The sequence below is a fragment of the Salpingoeca rosetta genome (genome assembly GCF_000188695.1).
Source record: "Salpingoeca rosetta unplaced genomic scaffold supercont1.19, whole genome shotgun sequence".
NCBI lineage: Eukaryota > Choanoflagellata > Craspedida > Salpingoecidae > Salpingoeca > Salpingoeca rosetta.
Genome location: NW_004754915.1, coordinates 1,231,896 through 1,253,328, shown reverse-complemented (window position 1 = coordinate 1,253,328; position 21,433 = coordinate 1,231,896). Strand labels below are relative to the sequence as shown.

Below are 21,433 nucleotides of genomic sequence, written 5' to 3'. Positions count from 1 at the left end.
TTGCTGTTGTTGTTGTTGTTGTTGTTGTTGTTGTTGTTGTTGTTGTTGTTGTTGTTGTTGTTGTTGTTGTTGTTGTTGTTGTTGTTGTTGTTGTTGTTGTGGCTGGTGTTGTGGTTGTTGTTGCTGTTGGTGTAGTTGTTGTTGTGGCTGTGGTTGTTGTGGCTGTTGTTGTGGTAGTTGTTGCTGTTGGTGTAGTTGTTGTTGTGGCTGTGGTTGTTGTGGCTGTGGTTGGTGTTGTGACTGGTGTTGTGGTAGTTGTTGCTGTTGGTGTAGTTGTTGTTGTGGCTGTGGTTGTTGTGGCTGTGGTTGGTGTTGTGACTGGTGTTGTGGTAGTTGTTGCTGTTGGTGTAGTTGTTGTTGTGGCTGTTGTTGTGGTAGTTGTCGGTGTGGTTGTCACAGAGCTGGCGGTGTTGGAAGTTGGCTCGTCAGATATCGTGGCCACTGATGTTTGCGAAGCAGTCAGCGTTGTGGTTGCACTCGCTGTGGTTGTGGGTGTTGTATGATCTGCTGTTGTTGGCGTGGAAGTCACAGCAGCTGTCGTGGTACTGGCTGTGGTTGTGCTTAAGTTCATCGGAGAGGTGGTTGTGATGCTTGAGCCCGTTGCTGTTGCTGGAGTTGCCGTCGTTGTGGCAATTGTCGTGGCAGTTCCACTCGAAGTGGTGGACTTGACTTCTGTCGTCGTTGTCGCTGTTGCAGGCGAACTCGCAGTTGTCGCCGTTGCTGTCGTTGTCGTCCCTGTGCCTGTTGTTGTTGCACCCGTGGTTCGGTGAGTAGCAGTCGCTGTCGTTGCTGTTGCTGTTGTTGGGGTTGTCGTAGTCGTTGTTGTGGTCGTTGTTGTTGTGGTTGTGGTAGTCGTTGTCGTCTTCGATGTCATCGATGTTGGTGAGGCTGTCGCCAGTGTTGTTGTTGTGGTCGTCGTCATTGTTGTTGTCGTTGTCGTCGTGATTGTGGTCGTTGTTGTTGTGGTTGTGGTAGTCGTTGTTGTTGTGGTTGTTGTTGTTGTAGTTGTGGTAGTCGCTGTTGTTGTGGTTGTGGTAGTCGTTGTTGTTGTGGTCGTAGTGGTTGTTGTTGTTGTTGTGGTCGTAGTGGTTGTGGTTCTCGTTGTCGTCTTCGATGTCATCGATGTTGGTGAGACTGTCGCCAGTGTTGTTGTTGTGGTCGTCGTCATTGTTGTTGTCGTTGTCGTCGCTATTGCGGTCGTGATTGTTGTCGTAGTTGTTGTGGTCGTTGTTGTCGTCGTGGATGTGATCGTTGTTGTCGTCGTCGTTGTTGTTGTGGTTGTTGTTGTGGTTGTGGTAGTCGGTGTTGTGGTTGTGGTAGTCGTTGTTGTTGTAGTTGTGGTAGTCGTTGTTGTTGTGGTCGTAGTGGTTGTCGTCGTCGTTGTCGTCTTCGACAAGTCAATGTAGGAGATACCAGCCAACGCATGAACAAAAGCAAAGGCGTTCAGCATGCCAGGTGTCGAGGTGGCGTTGATGGTGGGATCGCTCCACTCACCCTTCAGCTGGGACATCACATCCACAAGCGCAGATGCAAAGGAGGACGCTCGAAATGCAATGGTGGGCTCCGCGTGGTCGCTTGGGTCGGGCAACTCAAACTGAAACACTGCTGTGACGGAGGGGTCTTCTGGCTCTTCCACCACTGATGCCACGCCAAATAGCGCCGTGGCATTGCCCAGCTCCTGACGAAACATGAGCCGCAGGCCCTCAATCATCAGGAACTGCACATCCTCGTCAAATGGGAGATCCGGCCGTGGTTGCAAGCGTCGAAAGATCACCGCAACTTGCCACCGATCTTCGGTCAGGGTCGGGGGAATAACTGGCGGAACGAGCGGCGCACACTCGCGCCTGACATCAAGCGATGGCACCACGGTCTCGCCCTCGCCAATCGGGCACTGCGGCTGCCGCACACATCTGCGCGTGTCCGTGGCACCCTTGCTTCCTGTGATGTACATGCCCGTGCCGCACGACCCGCATACTGCGTCGTGGCCGGCGCTGCACCTGATGAGAAGGAGCTGCGAATCCTCGCACACGCTACACGGCTTGCACTCTGCGTCACGCTCCGCTGTGCACGCAACAGCGGTGTACGAGCCGGCGGGGCAGGTGGTGCAGGTGGCGCACTCCGTGTCGCTGTCCATTCGACAAGCCTGCTTGACAAACTCGCCTGCACCGCACCGCGTGCATGACCGGCACACACGATCCTGTGTTGGTGTACACGGCGACGCAATGAACGTGCCGTGGTCGCAGTCGCGGCAGGACCTGCATTCTCTGTTCTGTGTCGAAGTGCAAGGGCTCGTCTCGTACTCGTTCTCAGTGCACGACAGGCATGGGACGCACTCTGTGTCACCAGAACGCGAAGTGCAGGGGAAGATGATGAATTCGCCTGGCTTGCACTCAGAGCACTGCGCACACTCGGTGTCCTGCGAGGTAGAGCAAGGCTGCTCTAGGTACTCCTCACCGTCCGCGCACACGGTGCAAGGCGCGCACTTGCCCAGCGATCCGTCCGACCACGTGATGCCGGCAGCGCAGGGCTCGCAAATGGTGTTCGTCGTGGACGAACAGGCGCGGGAGATGGCTTGACCAGGTGCGCAGGTGGAGCACGTGGCACACTGTGCATCTTGCGTCGGGGTGCACGGTCGCAGGAAGAACTCTTCGCCAGCCTCACACTCTGTGCAAGAGAAACACGCGCCCGAACCGCCGGGTGACCATGTGCCCGGAGCGCAGTCCTTGCACTCGTAGCAGCCGTCCGTGTTCACGCAGCCAGTGCCGGCTTGGCAGGCTGCTTCCACCTCCTTGCACTCGTCGATGTCGATGCACTCTCCATCGGCGCCGTCCTCGATGTATCCACGCTCACATTCACCGCAAGAGAAGCCGATGGGCATGTTGATGCACGACCGGTGGGCAGGGCAAGGATTTGGTGAGCAGCTGTTCGTGATCTGCCCAGACACAAGTGCTGCCTGATGACCCAGGACCACCACCAAGGCGATCGTCAACAAAAGCCTCAAAGAGAGACCCAAAGACCTTGTGTCTCTGGTCACTGGCGAACTGAGCCTTGGTTGTTTCGCTGCTCGGGTGTCACGAGGAACAAACGAGAGACGCAAAGAGAAGGGGGCCCCCATCATGTTGCTGTCGCGCTTGCTTGCTTCAAGGTGCGATGCGACGACGACGGCTTGCTGCTTGGAAAGAATGAAGGAAGGACGCGCAGGCTGAAGAAGCTGTGGTGATGCTGTTGTGGTGGTGATGCTGTTGTGGTGCTGCTGTTGATGCGCTGTAAGGGTGCCTGCAGGCAACCACACCAAAATGCACCCAACAACTCGAAGGGAATTGACGTGACAGTAAACAAGCAGATAAGTGTTGGAAATCATTCAACAACAATCTGCGACGAGGAGTGCTCCTCCTGAGTGCGCTTACCCCGCCCAGCTTGCACTTGCCTCCCCCCGCCTGCGTTGCTTGGCATCATGTCACAAGTGCAAGGTTCTGTGACGCGTGTAATTGCTGCTCCCCATCAACACTGGGAGCCAACCAACAACGCACGCACGCAACGCAACGCAACAGTGCAACAACAGCCAAGAGGCAACAAGCAACAAGCAAGCAAGCGGAGAACAAGAGGCAACCAACCACACACGTGTGTGCGTCAAGCACCAGAATCGTAGGCAAAACGAACAACCATCAAACATCAACAGCAACAAGACAGCTAGGTCTCCTCCCCCCCCCCCACAAACACACACACACACACACTCACACTCACACACACACACACACACACACACACATCACACCTTTGTTCAGTTCCATCATTCTGTGTGACACCATCATACGTTATACACACACGTACATGCATACATACAGACACAGACAGACACGCATTGACCTCAGAGGGTGCGGATGCCACCCCCACTGCTTGGTGCGGCCGCTGACGATCCTTGGCTGCCGCGGCGCCGGCGCACAATCACGACGGCAACGATGATGCCGCCCACGACCACCAGGGCGCCAGCAACCGCGCCGACAATGAGCGGGATGGGCAGGGACGACCCGCTGCCGCTGCCCTTGGGCGCGGGCGTGGGATCAGACGGGTCCCCGTCGCGCGGCAAGGAGTTGTCGCCATCGTTTCCATCACCGCCGTTACCAGTGCCGTCCCGCCGCACAATCTTCACGTCGCGCACGGTGGTCTGGGTGCCGTTTGGCTCTGCGGAGCCCGTGCGCAGACCAAGCTGCCGCGCAAGCGACCCGTCCAGCGCCATTCGCATCACAGAGTCGCGCACAAGCTCGAGCGTCTCGTTGGGAGCAACCACAGCCATGGTCACCGACATGACATCGTTGAGCAAGGTGGCTGTGGAGTTGTTGTCATCCTGGCCAAGAACGGGGAGGCCGCCAAAGCCGCTGCTGGAGCCGCCGCCGCCGCCAAGCAGGCCATCAAGAAGGCCACCCAGGTCACCCAGGCCGCCACCACCACCACCGGTGAGCCCACCTGTGAGGCCGTCGAGGGGACCGGTGCCACCGTTGTTGTTGTTGTTGTTGTTGTTGTTGTTGCCGGCAGTTGTCGTTGTTCCGCCGTTGCTGTTGCTGCCGCCGCCACCGAGCAGGCCGCCTGTCAGGTCGCTCGTGCCGCCACCTCCAAGCAGCCCATTTAGCATGCCCTCAAGCAGGTTCGTGACAGAATCAGCAAGGGGCACGCCAGTCGACACGCCACCGTTGCCAGAAGTGCCACCCAAGCCACCAAGGCCACCAAGGCCACCTGTGACGCCACCGACATTGCCGAGGCCACCGGTCAGCCCTCCAACGTTGCCCAGACCACCAGTCAAGCCACCGACGTTGCCCAGACTGCTGGTGAGGCCGCCAGCACCGCCGCCGCCGCCAACGCCGCCAAGCACGCCCGCGCCAGGCAGGCCGCTGACAAGCTGGTCGGTGCCGCCGCTACGCATGGCCGGAGCAACGCCGAGCGGGACGACGCTGTTCGGGGTGACGTCGGGCATGCCGAGGGCAACGCTTGCCGCGTCTGCCATCTGCCTTGCGTCAAGCATGGACATTGCAGCCACGGCCATATCCATGGTGAACTGCACCTGGTCGCCTGCCACGTTGCCCATGCGCCCGAGCATTGGCATGTCAAAGCACGAGAACTGGCAGGAGAGGTACACGTCGTAGCAGTTGGAGACCATGGTGCTGAGGTTGACCACCTCATCCGGCATGTCGTCCACGTCGGGCATACCCCCGGTGTTCTGCATGTTGTTTGTCATGTCTGTGACGGTGGTGCTTGTAGCAGAGTTGAGGCACAGCCGCAGCTCATTGTTGCAGCACTCCGTGCACACGGCGGCGTCGGCGTCGCACACCGCGGGGGACGTGGCGCACCCGCACCGCCGTGCAAACGGATCCCACGAGCACCGGTTCATGTCGCTGCGCGCAGCATCCGCACGGCACCGCGCACGCGTGTTGCACACCGTCTGCCGCACCTCGTCCTTGGCCTTGAAGAAGTTGACATCGTTGCACGTCTGCGGCACAGCCTGGCACTTGCCAGGGTACGCCACCTTCACACCGGCGCAGCGTGCGTGGCACGCAGACGGGTACGTCTTGTCGTCCTCACCGCACACCTCCTTCACGCCATCGTAGTCGTGTGCGCTGGAGCACCTGTCCTCGCAGCGCACGCACTTGCCGCCGTACGCCGCCCGCGTGCCGGCGCGCTCCGCATAGCACGCGTTGTCGTACGAGAGACCGTCGTCGCCGCACACGTGCGCCCTGCCGTGCTTGGAGCAGGGGTCGCTCGCCTCGCACTGCACGCGCTGGCCCGAGTACGGGTCCGTCCACACCGCCTTGCAGCCATCGCACGCGTCCGGCTCGCACACAGCGTTGGGGTTGGCGGGGCAGGTGGCCTGTGCACAGGGGTTGTAGCGGCAGGTTGAGCTGCACGCGCCACGGCCCACCTGGTTGTGGTCGTAGCAGCGCGCACGCCGCCCATCTGCAGTGTAGAACTCCGCCTTGCAGCCGCCGCACGTGTTGACGCGGCACATGGCGGTGCTGTCGCCGGGGCACACCGCGTTGTCGCAGGGGTTGGCGAAGCACTGCACGGGGGTCTGGCCGGGCGGGCACTGGTGCGCATCGCCGTACACCCACTTGCCGTCGTCGCCACCGTGGTGGCGTGGCATGTACGCGTCACCCTCAAAGCACATGTCCCGGCGCACGTGGGCAAAGGGGCGGCGGTCGTACTGGTGGCGGTAGGAGCGGCCGGCGTTGTCGCTGTACTCGGACTCGACCCGCCTCTCGTGGCGAGAGATGCGGCGGCAGTGGTCCGTGTCCCGGTCCATCCAGTTGTCCTTGCGCCACCACGACGGCAGCGGGCGGCGCGGGCGGCACGTGCGCTGGTTGCGCTGGTAGTCGCCAGCCTTGATGGAGTCGTACACGCCGCGTTGCATGCGGTACACGTCGCGCATGTACATTGGGTGGCCGCCGCCAACGCCGCACCCGCGCTCGTCCAGGCCCTGCGCATCAAACCCGTACGCGTCGTACCCGCGCGCATCCATGCCGTACATGGACGGCGAGTACGCGTCGTTCTCGCCGTCGTCCACGGTCACGTACTGCCCGCTGCGATCGCGCCCATAACGGTCGCGCCCGTACACGTCGTAGCCGTCGCGATCGTAGCCATCGCGGTTGTAGCGCGGGGGCGGGGTGCCCGCGTGGTAGCCGTCCGTGTCGTGTGTGCCGCCGTAGGCCGTGGCGTCGCAGGGCGGGACCTCGCCAGGGTGGAGGTAGCCGACGCACAGCGCGGACTCGCTGTTAAGCACGTCCGCCGGCGTGCGCGGGAAGGGGTCGAGGGTGGTGTGCATCATGTGCTGCGGGAACTGGTGCCCGTTGTCCAGCGTCGTCATCCAGTCCTCCCACAGCTTGTCGATGTACGCGTGGTGCATCACAAAGATGGGGTCGTACGGCGCCATGTGCGACACCATCGTGCCGCCAACGCACATGCGCGGGTCCGCATGCAGGGCCTCCAGCGCAGCGGCCATGTCCTCATAGTTGGACTGGGCAAGGGCCGCGGCAACATCGTCAAACGAGGGCATGCCCCAGCTCGCATCCCAGGAGCGCTCGATGCACGGCGAAAAGTGGGCAAAGGGCCCGTCCATCACGCACGAGTCCATGTTGCGGCCGTCACCGCCGACGATGTTCCACACGGGGGACGTCTCCGGGGACATGGCGTCGATCGTCCAGTCCCAGTAGGGGATGACGAGGTCGCAGTTGCCGGTGGCGTCGCGCATGGCCATCTCCACCTGGCTCAGGAACTCCCGGTGCCACGGCAGGAAGCGCGGGTTGCCGTACGCCTGCGGACCCGCGTTGAGGTGCATCTCCGCCAGCGTCGACCACATGCCGCTCTCGTACAGGGCGTTGACGGCGTCCACAAACGCCGCAATCTCCTGCGGCGTCATGTCGCGAATCTCGCGGCGCGGGCGCGGCACGCACTGGCACGACACGGTGCCGTCTGTTGCGCAGAAGCACGTCTGGCAGCCGTAGGAAAACGTCTGCCCGTACGCGTACGCCTTTCCGCCGTACATGCACTGGCGCGGGGCCTCCCACTTGGGGCTGCCGCAGCGCACAAGCGAGCACGACTTGCCCTGGGCAAACGACACCACCTCCACGCCGTCCTTGTCGTTCTCCAGCGCCTGGCACTGCGAGTGCGTCAGCTGCTGGCAGGAGAACTCCGCCTTGGAATAGTACCCGTCATAGGAATAGCCGTCCTTGTCATAGCCGCGGTGGCCGACGCCAGACCGGTCCATGCCGTGTCCGTCGTACTGCTCGTCGTACGTGTAATCGTACTGCTGCCCGTCGCGCGAGTACCGCTTGTCGTACCCGCGGATGTCATAGCCGGCACCGTCGCACCCGGTCGTGTCGTAGCCGCGCTCGTCCTGCCCGTGCTCGCTGTACGTGTTGCGTGTGAAGCGCGGGTGCGAGTGCGGGCGCCGGGAGCGGCCGTCCCTGGCCACGCCGTTGCGGTCGTACCCGTGGCGATCGTATCCGTGGCGATCGTAGCCATACGCCTTGCCATCCTCGTGCACCATGCGTCGTGTGCAGCACGCGCCAACCACGCATCGCTGCTCGCACGCCTCCTTGCTCGCAAAGTTGTTGCCGTTGCCGCCGCAGCCGCCGTACGCAAACTCCTCGCACTGGCTCGTGCGCGGGTTGAAGAACCAGCGGGAGGCATGACCGTCGCAGTCGCCGGGGACGGGCGGCTGGTGGCACACGCCGCCGTACCGGTGGTCAATCGTGTACTCGGAGCCGTGCCCAACGCCATCATCCTTGTTGTTGCCGTTGTTGTTGCTGTCATGACCGCTGCCACCGTGACCGTGCGGGCCGCGGCCAACACTGCCGTCGCAGCCGCCGAGGCAGCCGTACAGGGCATCGAACATGGAGCGGGCGTGGTAGTCGTGTGTGGGGGCAATGCGCTTGTAGCACGCGTAGTCGCACCCGGCGTAGCTGTCACGAGCATCGTACAGCTTGTACAGCGCCGCCCTGCACGGCGCGTAGTCCTCGCACGCCTCAAACTTGCGCCGACACTTGCCCGTGCACCAGTCCGAGGGCGTGCAGTCGAGCGGCTGCGGGTCGTACGCGGAGACGCTGCGATCGTAGAAGTGCGCGGCGCACACCCCGCAGTCCTCAACCACGCACATGGCGGCCGGGTGGGCCAGGCAGCGGCGGCCATGGCACAGGTCCGGGCACTTGCGCCGGTGGTATGCAGAGGGGCACTCGTGATCGGGGGGCGGGGGCGGCGGTGGGTAGTGCTTTGGTGGTGGTGGTGGTGGTGGCCGTGGGGCTGTTGGGCTGGAGCTCACACACATGGGCTGCCACTCACACATGAGCGTCATCGTGTCCATCTGGCACGCCACCATCTCCTGCATTGCATGTTGTGTAGACCAGAAGAAGCAATTGGGTGTGAGTGGACGCGCAACCGGTATGGAGAATTTGAGCATGTGCATACGCACACACACACACACACACACACACACAAAAGCACGCATTCATACACACACACACATTCACACAAGAGCATACGTACAAACACGGAAGCACGTACCCGGATCTCCATGCATTCGTGGTGCAGCAGCATGCACATGCCCTCGATCCACTCGCAACCAGGCATGAGGTTGCAGGTGAGGGATGTCATACCCACGGTGCAGGGGTTGATGTTGGGGACACACATCCCTGTTGGCTCGCAATTGGGATCGCTCGTGCACGCGTCCATGTCCATGTTGTAGTCGACGCACTGCGTTGGCGGCGGCGGCGGCGGCGGCATGTGCGGCTTCCACGGTTTGACCGGATATGTCGTGGGCGGCGAGGGCGGGGTACCGGGTGGCGGTGGCGGTGGCGGAATACCGGGAGGTGTCGGCGCTTCGGGGGCATCGAGGTCCATGCAGAAGGGCTGCCACTCGCACAGCATGGTCATGGTGTCCATCTGGCACGCCACCATCTCCTGCAGTTGTGTGACGTGGGATTGGAGCAACGGTGTGGTACACAGAACCACGACAGATGAGCGGATGCGAGCAAGAGACTAGAGCGCATCGTGGCGCGCACACAGGTCATTGCACACATGCCAAACACACACAAACAAACAAACACACACAACACACACGACACACACACATGCATGGCAGCAGGAGCACACATGTCAAACACACACACGCACATACACACGCACGCACACACACACACACACACACACACACACACACACACACACACACACACACACACACACACACACACACACACACACACAAACACACACACGCGCGCGCAAACAAACAAAAAATCCCCCCCCCCATAGTCTGTGACTACGTACATCAATCTCCATGCATTCGTGGTGTAGCAGCATACACATGCCATCGATCCATTGGCAGCCGGGCATGAGGTTGCAGGTGAGGGAGGTGATGCCCACGGTGCAGGGGTTGATGTTGGGGACGCACAGGCCGCTTGGTGCGCAGCCCGGGTCCGCGTCGCACGCAGCCATGCTCTCGTACTGGTAGCACTCGCCAGGGGGCACTTGTGTCGGGGGGATGATGGTTGGTCCCGGAGCGGAGGGGGGCAGGGCCGGGGGTGGTGGCGGCGGTGCAGGGTTGTCGACTCCAATGCAGATGGGCTGCCACTCACACATGAGCGTGAGGGTGTCCATCTGGCACGCCACCAAGTCCTGCAACAACGCATTGACAGCAACCGCAGTGGAGGCAGCACATGTCACAGCGCCAGCACAAACACAGGTGAGGATGGGCAGGAAGGCAAAGTAACACCCCACAAGCAGCGGGCACATGACGCACACACACACACATACAGAATCCCACACAACTACACACACACACACACATGCACATACACGTACACACACACACACACACAAAACACACTCACAGAACCCCATACAACCACACACACACACACACAAACACACACATACACGAACACACACACACACACACACACAAACACACTCACAGAACCCCATACAACCACACACACACACGTACACACACACGTACACACACACACACACCTTAATCTCCATGCATTCGTGGTGAACCAGAAGGCACATGCCTTCAAACCACTCGCAGCCGGGCATGAGGTTGCAGGTGAGGGAGGTGATGCCAACGGTACAGGGGTTGATGTTGGGGACGCACATGCCGGAGATGGCGCAGCCCGGGTCGGATGCGCATGACGCCATGTCGTCGTTGTAGGCCTGACATCCCTGTGCCTTGACAGAGACGCCGCATTGTAGCAGGCAGACGGTCGCTAGCAGCGCCCATATCGCGGGCGCCACGGCCGGCTTTCGAGCGGCCGGCATCCTTGCGCGCTCAGCAGAGAGACGCTTTTGGAAGGAAACAGACACGCGAGAGAGTCAAGGCCCTGGGTTGAAGGCTCGAGATCAGCTGTGAAGACTCCGTGGAACAAGCGGAGGGGCCCGCTTGTCGTGTGTATATTGGGGAGGAGGGGAGCGGGAAGGGTTGCAGAAATAGCTTGAGACTCAAGACTGTAACCGTGGACAAGCTGTGGTGCGTGTACTGCAGATGTGTACCTGAGAGACAGCTGGAAAATGAGCAGATGCATGCGACAGAAGATGGATGGGCGCAGAGCGCTCTCTTCAGCTCCAGGGACAACAGCAAGGAGACAGCAGATGCACAGAGACACGGGGCAAGCACAACACGCCGTCACATCTTACTTGCGCATGATTGATCGGTGGGCGCGTGCTCTGGGTGGTGTGAAGGCTTCTGCATGGTGGCACGCTCCCAACGAGCTGGGAAAGCACGCACACACGTGCTCGTGCCACCTGCACTCGTCTCGGAGTCACATCGCTGCTGTCTAATAGAGAAGGACCACTCCTTGTTCATGATCCATGCGCACTCGCAAGTGCACGTTACCACAAAAAAAAGAGGGAAGGTGGATTGGCGAGGAGAAAGCGGCTCACGTCAATCACTCTCACACGCACACACACACACACACACACACACACACACACATACACACTGTCGCGTTGTGTGCACGCATGAGTGACACCATCCGCTCCCGCAACACACATGCACGCACACACAGACGCGACTGTTGTTGTGTTCGAACAGCCACTGCCGGGCGCCACTGTGGTTGTAGAAAAGTACTTTAAGACATGCACGAAAATTCGGCGACGCTGGGAACAAGATGAGTGGGAACTGATGAACGAACCACACGTCAACTTGGCTCCAAGTGCTGGGCTCATCCTCTTCCTCTTCTCTTCTTCCCTCGCCACTTCACATCATCTCACCTTTCTCTCTTCGTGTGCCTGCACGTACCCCACGTGCACGAAGCATGACCACTGCACATTACGCGCGAGCACACGTCAACCTGTCAAGAGATGAAGCGTGATTTGAACGCAATCACATTTGCGAGCGACATGCAGTACTTGCACACAAGCGCAGGCCATGCAGTCATCATGAAGGACCACATCCGCAGACTCCTCACAGCTTCATGCCGCCACCTGCAGCTTCATGCCATCAGCACGAACCTCCTCCTCCTCCTCCTCTTGCCCACAAGCTCCAGGCACACGCACACGCATGAGTTGAAGGTGCCTTCACGAAGCCTTTTGCAGTTCTTCGTTTATGCCATTGCACTTGCAGCCCGGCAGCATCCGCAAGCAGCGCTCAGATACATGCACACATGTCAATTGACAAAGCCAACCAAGCACACGTGGACATGGACTTCCCACCATCACCACACTCAAGCGCAAGATGCACTCGACCTAGCTCTATCTAAACACAACCACAAACCAGCCACCAGCCGCCTGCGTAAACATCATCACTAACATCACCCACGCAAACCCCTCCACACTCAACATCAGCCAACATAGAGCGCACGTGGTGGCACGCACCCACCAGGTTCCCTGGCTTCAAACCAAAGAGCCAAAAGAGCGGTTACAGCACACCAGCACGGGCAGGCGGCGGAGGGGGACAGGCCTGCCTTCCTGACAGCTCAGAGCCACTGGCTGGCCGCGAACGAGTATGCGACTGCCTGCCCGTCTGTCTGCAACAGTCTCCACGGTGGTGTATGCCTCCCTTTCTCTCCCATCTCTCCCTTGCGGCTGTCGGCGGGTCGTCAGACGCCTTCACCATCGAGGATGGTGTTGCAGAGGCCCAGCAGCGCCTGGTCGGTTGGAAACTGCTGCACAGCCCGCGTCGCCGCTGCCCGCACGTCCGCCGGCAGCCAGTGCCCCGTCGGGTGCACTAGCCCCGTCTTGAACGCCGTGCTGTTGGCGCTGGTGCTGGTGGCAGTGTGCAGCAGCAGGGATGGTGAGGACATCGATGGTGCCGGCGCGTGCGATGGGCGAGCGGCCGTGCGTCCTGCATGACCACTGGGGCCAGCACCAACATCTGCAGCACGGTCCTGTGCGCGGCCACCAACAGCGCCTCCATCATCATCATCATCATCATCATCATCATCGTCGTCGTCGTCACCATCGTCACCGCCGTCGTCACAATCGTCACCGCCGTCGTCGTCCCGCCGTGCGTCCGCGGGGATGCTGCTGCTGCTGCTGCTGCTGCTGCTGCTGCTGCTGCTGCTGCTGAGACGGTGCCTGCTAGAACCAGGCTCTGCCTGCTGCACCGGCGCACCAGCGTCGGCCTCGGTGTCGTACTGCGGGTCATTGCAAGGAAAGAACAGCCGCCAAAACATGACCAGCTTGCTCAGCAGACTGAGCCCAAGCACCTGCGCGTGCCGGCACGTCTCGTGAGCGTGCATGCACGCTGCCGTAGCCCTGATCCCGGCCTCCACCCACATCAACATGTCATCCGTGTCAACAACATTACCCTCCCCATCCCCCTCCTCATCCTCTCCCTCCTCATTCTTGGCATCGACGTTGCCTTCGCGACCCACACCAACCCCTGGCTGACTGAGGAGGCGGCTGCCATGATGCGTACCAACATCAACGCCACCACCAACACCAACACTGTCAATGTCGTCCGCAACATCTGCCAGCAGTGCGGCGCTGCAGGAGAACCGGCCCCATCCGTCCGTCTCGGTATCGCCACAGTCACCGCCACCATCGCTGACACGGCTGCCACGTCCATCTGCATCACGCGTACCGCCGCGACTGACACCGCTGACACCGCTGCTCGCGCGCGGCCGCCGTTGGTGGGGACGACTGCTGCTTCTGACTCTGGCGCTGCTACTGCGGTGGCGGTTGCCGAGGGTGGGCGTGCTTGGCCTGGTCGCGGCGCGGGCTTGCAACAGAGCATCGTGTGCACATGAGGCGAGCAGCTCCAGGCAAGGACAGGCGGTGGTAAACACCTGCACGTTCCTCAGGCCGTGGTTCTGCAACATGTGCAGGACGGCGTGCGCGCCGCCAGAGACGATGACGTGGTCGATGCACGACTTGTCCCAGGAGACGAGGGAGAAGATGAGACTGCACCCCGCCAACTGCAGGCGCACGTCCGAGTGGTGGATGCACATGGCGGCCACCACGGCCTCAACCGCACCGTGCCGCAGCAGCCGCTGCCGCATCTGCTGGCTGGAGTACGCAACCTCCTCAAACGCCTCGCACACGTCCCGCTGCAGCCTGTGCACGTACTCGTTGGTGTGCATGACCCGCACCAGGCGCCGCACGCCGCTTCGCTCGCCCAGGATCTGCAGCAGCGTCTGCCGGTCGCTCTCAAACTCGCCAACGCCATTGCTGTACAGGCTGCCCAGGCTGCTGCTGCTCGCCCGCCGGCGCCGCAGCGTACCGTACGCGTGAACATGGTGGAACGCGTCCCTGCCCCCAGCGCTATCGTCGTCGTCATCATCACCGTCGTCGTCGTCGTCGTCGTCCACATCAGCACCAATACCGCCACGGAGGCTGGGGGATGATCTGCTCATCCTGTCCCTGCGGGCAGACGTGCTCCTGGCTGACGACGGCCGTGCAGGCAGTGGTGGCCGCGTGCGCCGTCGAACCCCGGGCCGCGTGGCAGGCCGCGCTGTCTCTGGTGCCGGCGATGGGGACGGTGACGGGGAGGGCGACGGCGGTGATGGCGTGCGTGGTGCCGTTTTGTTCGCTGCCACGGAGGCTGACTCATGCATGATGTGGCGGCGTGGGCGGAGGTTGGCGGGAAACCCGGGCCCGCCGAACCCGCTCGCGGCCGGGGGCAATTGATGCATCTTGTTCTTGGCGTGGCCGGCGCTGGGCAGCTTGGAGTCGAGCGAAGACGGGATGAGGGAGCCTGATGAGCGCGCGGAGGACGAATACGAGCACGTGGAGGGGCGCCGCTTGGGTGGCACCGTTGGAAGGGCTGGCGCACCACCCTTGTCCCAGGGCAACACGGGCTGTGCCGTCGGCGTTGGTGTCGCTGTCGTGTGTGTTGTTGCTGTCACTGCTGTCACTGCTGGTGTTGTAACAAGGTGCGCTTCTCGCTCGCTGCTGGAATGTGGAAGCGAGGGAGGTGCCACCACTGGCTGGCGAGGAGGAGGGTCCATGGTGGGAGTTGCGTTGTGTGCGATGATGCACTTACTCGATCACCAAGAGAAATGGTTGCGATGCAGAAGCAACCCGCTCACTAGCTTGCGTGGTCGCAATAAACAACACCTTGAACTCGGGTGCTTGCCGAAGGACCAGCACTTGTCACGAGGTTGCGGCGTGCTTTGTTTTGCAGGTGCGCGACCTGCACGGTTCTGTGATGAATGTGAAACCCGCAAGACTGCCCGATAACGATTGATTGGCGTTGTGAGTAGGTTTGGCCAGAAAAGTAAGAAAGGCGTGTCGACTCTCGCCACGTGCTCGAAGCAACCTCAACAACAACAACAACAAACAGGTTGGTAGACCGAGATGTTCATGTGAGACTGTATCCTTACGCAAGCCAAACAGCACGCACGCACGCACGCACGCACGCACAAGGAAGAATCCACTCACGTGATACTGAGCCTGCTTGTACTCCACCGGCCAGAAACCACAGGAATGGGGGTGGGGTGGGAGAGCGCAACAGAGAATACGGTAGAGCTTCCTGCTTCCTGAGCTGTTGACCTATGTGTACAAACGAAGAAACGACGGCGTAGTGGTGGCGCAAGCCACAGAGGAGAGCGAGGAGGGCCAGTTCGCGCGGTGAGACTATCAAGGCTGTCAACACCCAGAAGGAAGAATAGGCACTGGTGCTTCACCCACGACAACCCAGAGAACGAAGGAACGAGGTCAGGAAGTCCAAACGTCTACATCTCACACGCGCTCACACGCACACGCATGTATCCAAGCCAACCCGCCAACAACAAAGAACAAACAGACAAACAACCAACAAAACACGCAAGCAGAAGAAGACTTGCTGGGTCACGAACAACGCAAGACGGCGTGGTGAGGGGTGGTGACACGTAGGGCCTAACACCACGAGTGTCCGTCCGTCTTCGTGCTTGAAAATGACATCATTCCCCACAAAACTGTCTGTCGTGTCGTTTCTAACAAGAACGACATCATGTAATGTGGTCACAAAGGTGTCAAATTTGACAGGTGGTCAGCTTTGCGCCGGGAAATTCGAGTGGTGTGTTTTGGCGACAACCAAAAAACCCCGCAACCCACCACAACAACAAGCCAGCACCACCACTTGCCCCACACCACCCGCACGTCGAACACCCAGCACACCCAGCACCAATACCGAGACCGCCCCGCCGCTTCTCATCTTGACTGCTACAACTGCTGTTGCCTAAGTGGCGTCAATCACTGACTGTCTTCACCTTCGACACGTCCATCCCCTTTCCTTTCTCCTTCCTCCTTCCTCCACACACCACACACCACACAAGCAATAATGGAGCAACAACAACCACGCACCAACACACACGCTTTGCGCGAACACAACAGCACAAGCTCGGTAAGTCCGGTCAATACGCAAATGTGGTTGCGACATGTGTGCGTGTGTGTGTGTGTGTGTGTGTGTGTGTGGGTGTGTGTGTGTGTGTGGGTGGGTGTGTGTGATGGACGTACTTGATTACGATTGCATGGTGTGTGATCCTTCTCAACACACGTTGAGGCCGTGCCCCCATCTCACATACGCCCTCGTTTGGATAACATGGTGAACATGGTGAACCACAGACAAGCACAGCATCAAAGAAGCCGTCAGCATCTTCTGCAAAGCGTAAGCTTGCTCTGTGTGCCGCCTTTGCTTTTGTCGGTGGCCCGTGTGTTCCATTGTTCGCTTGGTTTCGGTGGCGATGCATGCCGGTGTCTCCTCATAATCGGTGTGTTCTGTCGATGCTTTGTCTCGCTCTTCACACAGCCGCACGCAGGAAATGGTGTCTCGATGACTTTGAGATTGGTCGCCCACTCGGTGCGTGAGTGATTGTGTGTGTGTGAGTGTGTGATTGTGTGTGTGTGTGAGTGTGTGATTGTGAGTGCGTGAGTGATTGTGTGTGTGTGCCCGTTTGTGTGATATTGTGTGTGTGTTGTGCGTGTTCGAGATTGTATGCGATTGCGTGTCCACAGCCCTTGATGTGTGTGTGCGTGTGCGTGTGGTGTGTTTACGGTCCTATGTGCATGTGTAAGGACTTGGCTTTGCCCAACAAGTTGGCGATTAGCACTCGCAGTCCTGTGCATTATTCGGCACCGCTTGCACTAAACCGTTTGTGTTGCTCCCTGATCATTAACACGCGCGCGACTAACCACATTACCTGTTGCTTTCCGTAATCATTCAGGCAAGGGCAAGTTTGGCAATGTCTTCCTTGCGCGCGAAAAGAAGTCCAAGTTCATCGTCGCCCTCAAGGTGGGAGGCAGAGTGAGAGAGGGAGAGAGAGACTCTGTGTATGTGTGAGTGTGTGCGTTTGTTTATGAGAGAGAGAGAGAGAGACACTCGGTGTGGGTGTGTGTGTGCGGGTGTGTGTGTAACAGCTTGTTTTAAGTGCACGGCGCACGATGCGCCATGTTGCTCTGCAAGGTTTGTTCCTTTACTTGCTTGTTCTTCTTGTTTTTTTACCAAGCACCAACAACGCCCACACCCCAACCTTCTCCTCCCTCCACGCGCTTCCACGATCATCACCGCCACTGTCACAACCTTACGCCTCTGCTCTCCAATTGCCAGGTCTTGTTCAAGAGCCAACTGCAGAAACACAATGTGGAGCACCAGCTGCGGCGCGAAGTTGAGATTCAATCGCATCTCCAACACAAGAACATTTTGCGGCTGTTTGGATACTTCCACGACGAGCACCGCGTCTACCTCATTCTCGAATACGCAGCAAAGGGCGAGCTCTACAAGGTATGAAGCTGTTGCGAAAAGAGAGAGAGAGAGAGAGAGAGAGAGAGAGAGAGAGAGAGAGAGAGAGAGAGCGTGTGTATGTGTGTGTGTGTGCTTGTATGTGGACATGTGTGTGTGCTTGTATGTGGACATGTGTGTGTGTGCGTGCGTGCGTGTGTGCGTGTGCTTGTGTTCGCAGAGCATTAGATGTTCATCCCCAGATTACACGGCTTTGCATGCTGTCCTGACTCCACATACACCGTCTCATTACCTTTGCTTGCATGCACATCCCATCTTAGATCCTACAAGAGCGCTCCCGCTTTGACGAGCGCACGTCCGCAGACTACATTTTCCAGCTCACAAACGCCCTCAAGGTGGGTGCATGTGTATGTGCATGTGTGTACATGTGTGTTTGCGTGCTTGCAATTGCGCGTCTTCCCGCTGTCGTGTCGCAGTTGTGCCGATGAGACTGGTCGTGCTGAGCGCAGTGAGATGCTTACACTGCCCACCAAACCAGCGTGTGTGCGCATCTTGCCCCAGCTCATGCTCACCTCGCCTCATTCCCTCTCGTTGCGTCAAATTGACTTGGGTCAGTACTGTCATCGGAAGAGTGTGATTCATCGCGACATCAAGCCAGAAAATCTTCTTCTCGGACTGGAGAACACGCTCAAGATTGCAGACTTTGGATGGGCTGTGCACGCACCATCATCCCGGTATGGAGCGTGTTTGGTTGTGTGTTTAACTGTTTGTTTGTGTTTTGTGTGTGTGTGTGTTATGTGTGTGTTGTATGTGTGTACATGTGTGTGTGTGTTATGTGTGTGTGTGTGTGTGTGTTGTGTACATGTGTGTGTTGTGTGTTTGTATGTATATGTGGGTGAATGTGGTTGTGCATCGCGAAAAAGAGCGAGCGCAACGCCTGTTTACTCCATCTCAATTCGACACCACCGACCACACTTCTCATGCCCCCTTGTGTCCTCCCACCACATGCGCCAACAGTCGCAAGACACTGTGCGGAACCCTCGACTATCTCCCACCAGAGATGATTCGCCAGGAGCCACACGACGCAACGGTGCGACACACACACACACACACAAAAAAAAAAAACAATGGCCGTGATAGCGTGCATGTTTGTGGCTGCGAATGCCCCCCCCCCCCAAAAAAAAAAAAAAAAAACACACACACACACACATACATACACGTGATGCACGTGTTCTTTCTTCCTCTCCGATATTGCCACACAACTTCACCTTCCTCACTCATATCTCTGTGCTGGTACCAATGTGCAATGGCAGGTTGACCTGTGGTCTCTCGGTGTGCTGACGTATGAGTTTCTGTTTGGAAACCCGCCCTTTGAGGCCGAGGGACACACAAACACATACAAGCGCATCACCAGCGTGGATCTCCGCTTCCCCGAACACATCCCCGTCTCCGCTGAGGCAAAGGACTTTGTCAAGAAGGTGTGTTTGCACGTGTGTGTGGACGCGTGTGTGAATGCAAATACATGTATGCACATGTATGAATCTCTCTGTGTGTGTATATCTCCTGCTCGGCCTTGTGTACATAGTTCTTCTTTCGCATTCGCTTGTTCGAGTGTGTGTGTGTGTGAGTGTGAGTATGAGTGTGTGAGTTTGTGAGTGTGTGTTTGATGAAGCGCTGCCTATCCTACCATCTCCACCTTGCAACTCCTCCCCCCTCCTGCTTCGACCAACTCACACGTGGTGCGCACCCCATCATGCATGGTCTGTTGTTGTCACTGCAGCTGCTGCGGCGGCGACCGAGCGAGCGCATGTCCTTGGCTGATGCCCTCCAGCACCCCTGGATCACCAAGAACGTTCCTCACAGCTCCCTCGCATGATGATCGCACACGTGTGCACTGCTGCTGCGTGTGCACTCCTCACCGCAACTTGCATGCCATGTTGCACTTGTGCGCATGCACACGCCCAGACATACATGACATTGTCAATACAACATCTTACTCTCCCTCGTTGCTCTGCCTTACATCCTTCGTGTCTCACAACAGACCACGCTGTTCACTGCACATCTCGTCGCCCCAGTGCCCGTGTTGTGTTTGTCAGAAAAGATCATTTTCCTCTCTCACGCTTCGTGTTGTCCCGAGTACACAAGCAACTCAACAACAATACACACGCACGTGTCATTCATTTACTGGGGTGAAAGTCCGCAATGGCATTTGAGAGAACAGGAAGATGCGTGGACAGAACGGAGGCGCGACATGGGGAATTGCAGCAGCACACACAACACAACACAACACAACACAGCACAACACAGCACAGCACAACACAACACAGCACAACACAACACAACACAACACAATACCACACAACACAACACAACACAATACCACACAACACGACACAACACAACACAACACAACACAACACAACACAACACAACACAACACAACACAACACAACACAGCACAACACAGTGGCAACAACGGTTCGCTATCATTTGCCAGATGTGGCTGTCTCAACAACGACGTTGTTGTTGAGGTGCTTCGCCTGCTTCTGCAGCCACGAAATGGTCTCTGCACTCAACAGCGGCGACTCAAATCCATCGACGCGAATCAGCCGGCAGCAGAACGCAATGCGCTCAGGCAACTCTGCAAAGAAGTGTGCGTGTGTGTGTGAGTGTGTGTGTGTGAGTGAGTGAGTGAGTGAGTGTGTGTGTGTGTGGGTAAACTGAGCATCATCATCATCATCATCACACCATCAGCACGAGCCCGCTGCTCCCGTGACCTCACCGTCATCGGCGTGGCCCTCAATCGTCGTGCCGAGATGAACCACCATCTGCTTCATCTTCCCCTGCACTCGACAACAACACACGAACATACGGCCACACGAACAGCGAGGGGCAGAGGAAGCAGGAGGTGTCAGTGTGTTAATGACTCAATTTGATCACATGCTCAGCCTGCGCCGCCGTTCTAGACTCCAAACGCACACAAATGTTCACACACGCATACACGTACGCCAACACATACATATGGCTTCTCTGCCTCCACAGCGTGTACTCGAACCAGATAGATGTATGTGTGTGTGTGTGTGTGTGTGTGTGTGTGTGTGTGTGTGTGTGTGTGTGTGTGTGTGTGTGTGTCGTACCCTGAGCGAGTGGATGGACTTCCGCGTGAGGACGGGGAACGAGTGCACGTTGATGCACATCTCCAGAAACGCATTGTCCTGAGAGAGAGAGAGAGAGAGAGAGAGAGAGAGAGTGTGTGTGTGTGTGTGTGTGTGTGTGTGTGTGTGTGTGTGTGTGTGTGTGTGTGTGTGTGTGCGAAGCAATACAGTGCAGCAGTTGAAGAGAGGGATGAGTGCTTGTGGTTGGTGGTTGCGCATGAGAGAACACATCGAGTGAACAAAGTTGCTTTCGTTGCATCGTTGTGCCATTTGCATGTGACACCTGCTCAACTCCGCCGACGCAGAGAAGTCATTTCAACACACACACGCGCGCGCGCACGCACGCACCTTCCCGCGACAGACAGTGCCCGTTGCCTTGATGAGTGCGGGCTTGCCGTTGTATCCTTCGAGCAGCGTCGGCAACCCAAGCTCACGGAAGTTCTGCATCCATGGCATGGAAGGTGATGGTGATGGTGGTGGTGGTGATGGTGGTGGTGGTGGTGATGAGAAAGACAGTTAGCGACATCGCGATGCAAACACACACACACACACACACACACACACACACACACACACACACACACACACACACACACACACACACACACACACACACACACACACACACACA

General features: G+C 58.5%; 5 protein-coding genes across 5 annotated transcripts; 1 reads left to right on the top strand and 4 right to left on the bottom strand.

The window, feature by feature from the left end:
- Positions 1-343: 343 nt before the first annotated feature.
- PTSG_07992 (salivary glue protein Sgs-3) lies at positions 344-2,988 on the bottom strand. The gene is made up of 2 exons (XM_004991744.1): positions 1,495-2,988; positions 344-1,387 (listed from the first exon to the last, which is right to left on the bottom strand). Exons 1-2 carry the CDS (start codon positions 2,876-2,878, stop codon positions 426-428), a joined length of 2,346 nt encoding a protein of 781 aa, XP_004991801.1. The 5' UTR covers positions 2,879-2,988; the 3' UTR covers positions 344-425.
- An 880-nt stretch (positions 2,989-3,868) lies between these two features.
- PTSG_07991 (mantle protein 9) lies at positions 3,869-10,806 on the bottom strand (the record flags this gene model as incomplete). Its single annotated transcript, XM_004991743.1, has 3 exons — positions 3,869-8,866; positions 9,049-9,444; positions 10,519-10,806. 3 exons carry the CDS (start codon positions 10,804-10,806, stop codon positions 3,869-3,871), a joined length of 5,682 nt encoding a protein of 1,893 aa, XP_004991800.1.
- Positions 10,807-12,070: 1,264 nt separating this feature from the next.
- Positions 12,071-15,854, bottom strand: PTSG_07990 (uncharacterized protein). The gene has a single exon (XM_004991742.1). It carries the CDS (start codon positions 14,934-14,936, stop codon positions 12,585-12,587), a length of 2,352 nt encoding a protein of 783 aa, XP_004991799.1. The 5' UTR covers positions 14,937-15,854; the 3' UTR covers positions 12,071-12,584.
- Positions 15,855-15,962: 108 nt separating this feature from the next.
- PTSG_07989 (AUR protein kinase) lies at positions 15,963-19,822 on the top strand. The gene is made up of 10 exons (XM_004991741.1): positions 15,963-16,312; positions 16,534-16,576; positions 16,718-16,768; positions 17,133-17,200; positions 17,516-17,689; positions 17,968-18,042; positions 18,263-18,381; positions 18,665-18,737; positions 18,961-19,125; positions 19,428-19,822. Exons 1-10 carry the CDS (start codon positions 16,250-16,252, stop codon positions 19,521-19,523), a joined length of 927 nt encoding a protein of 308 aa, XP_004991798.1. The 5' UTR covers positions 15,963-16,249; the 3' UTR covers positions 19,524-19,822.
- A 311-nt stretch (positions 19,823-20,133) lies between these two features.
- PTSG_07988 (uncharacterized protein) lies at positions 20,134-21,258 on the bottom strand (the record flags this gene model as incomplete). Its single annotated transcript, XM_004991740.1, has 4 exons — positions 20,134-20,288; positions 20,430-20,490; positions 20,785-20,862; positions 21,151-21,258. The coding sequence occupies 4 exons, from the start codon at positions 21,256-21,258 to the stop codon at positions 20,134-20,136; spliced, it is 402 nt and encodes a 133-aa protein (XP_004991797.1).
- Between the last annotated feature and the right edge of the window lie 175 nt (positions 21,259-21,433).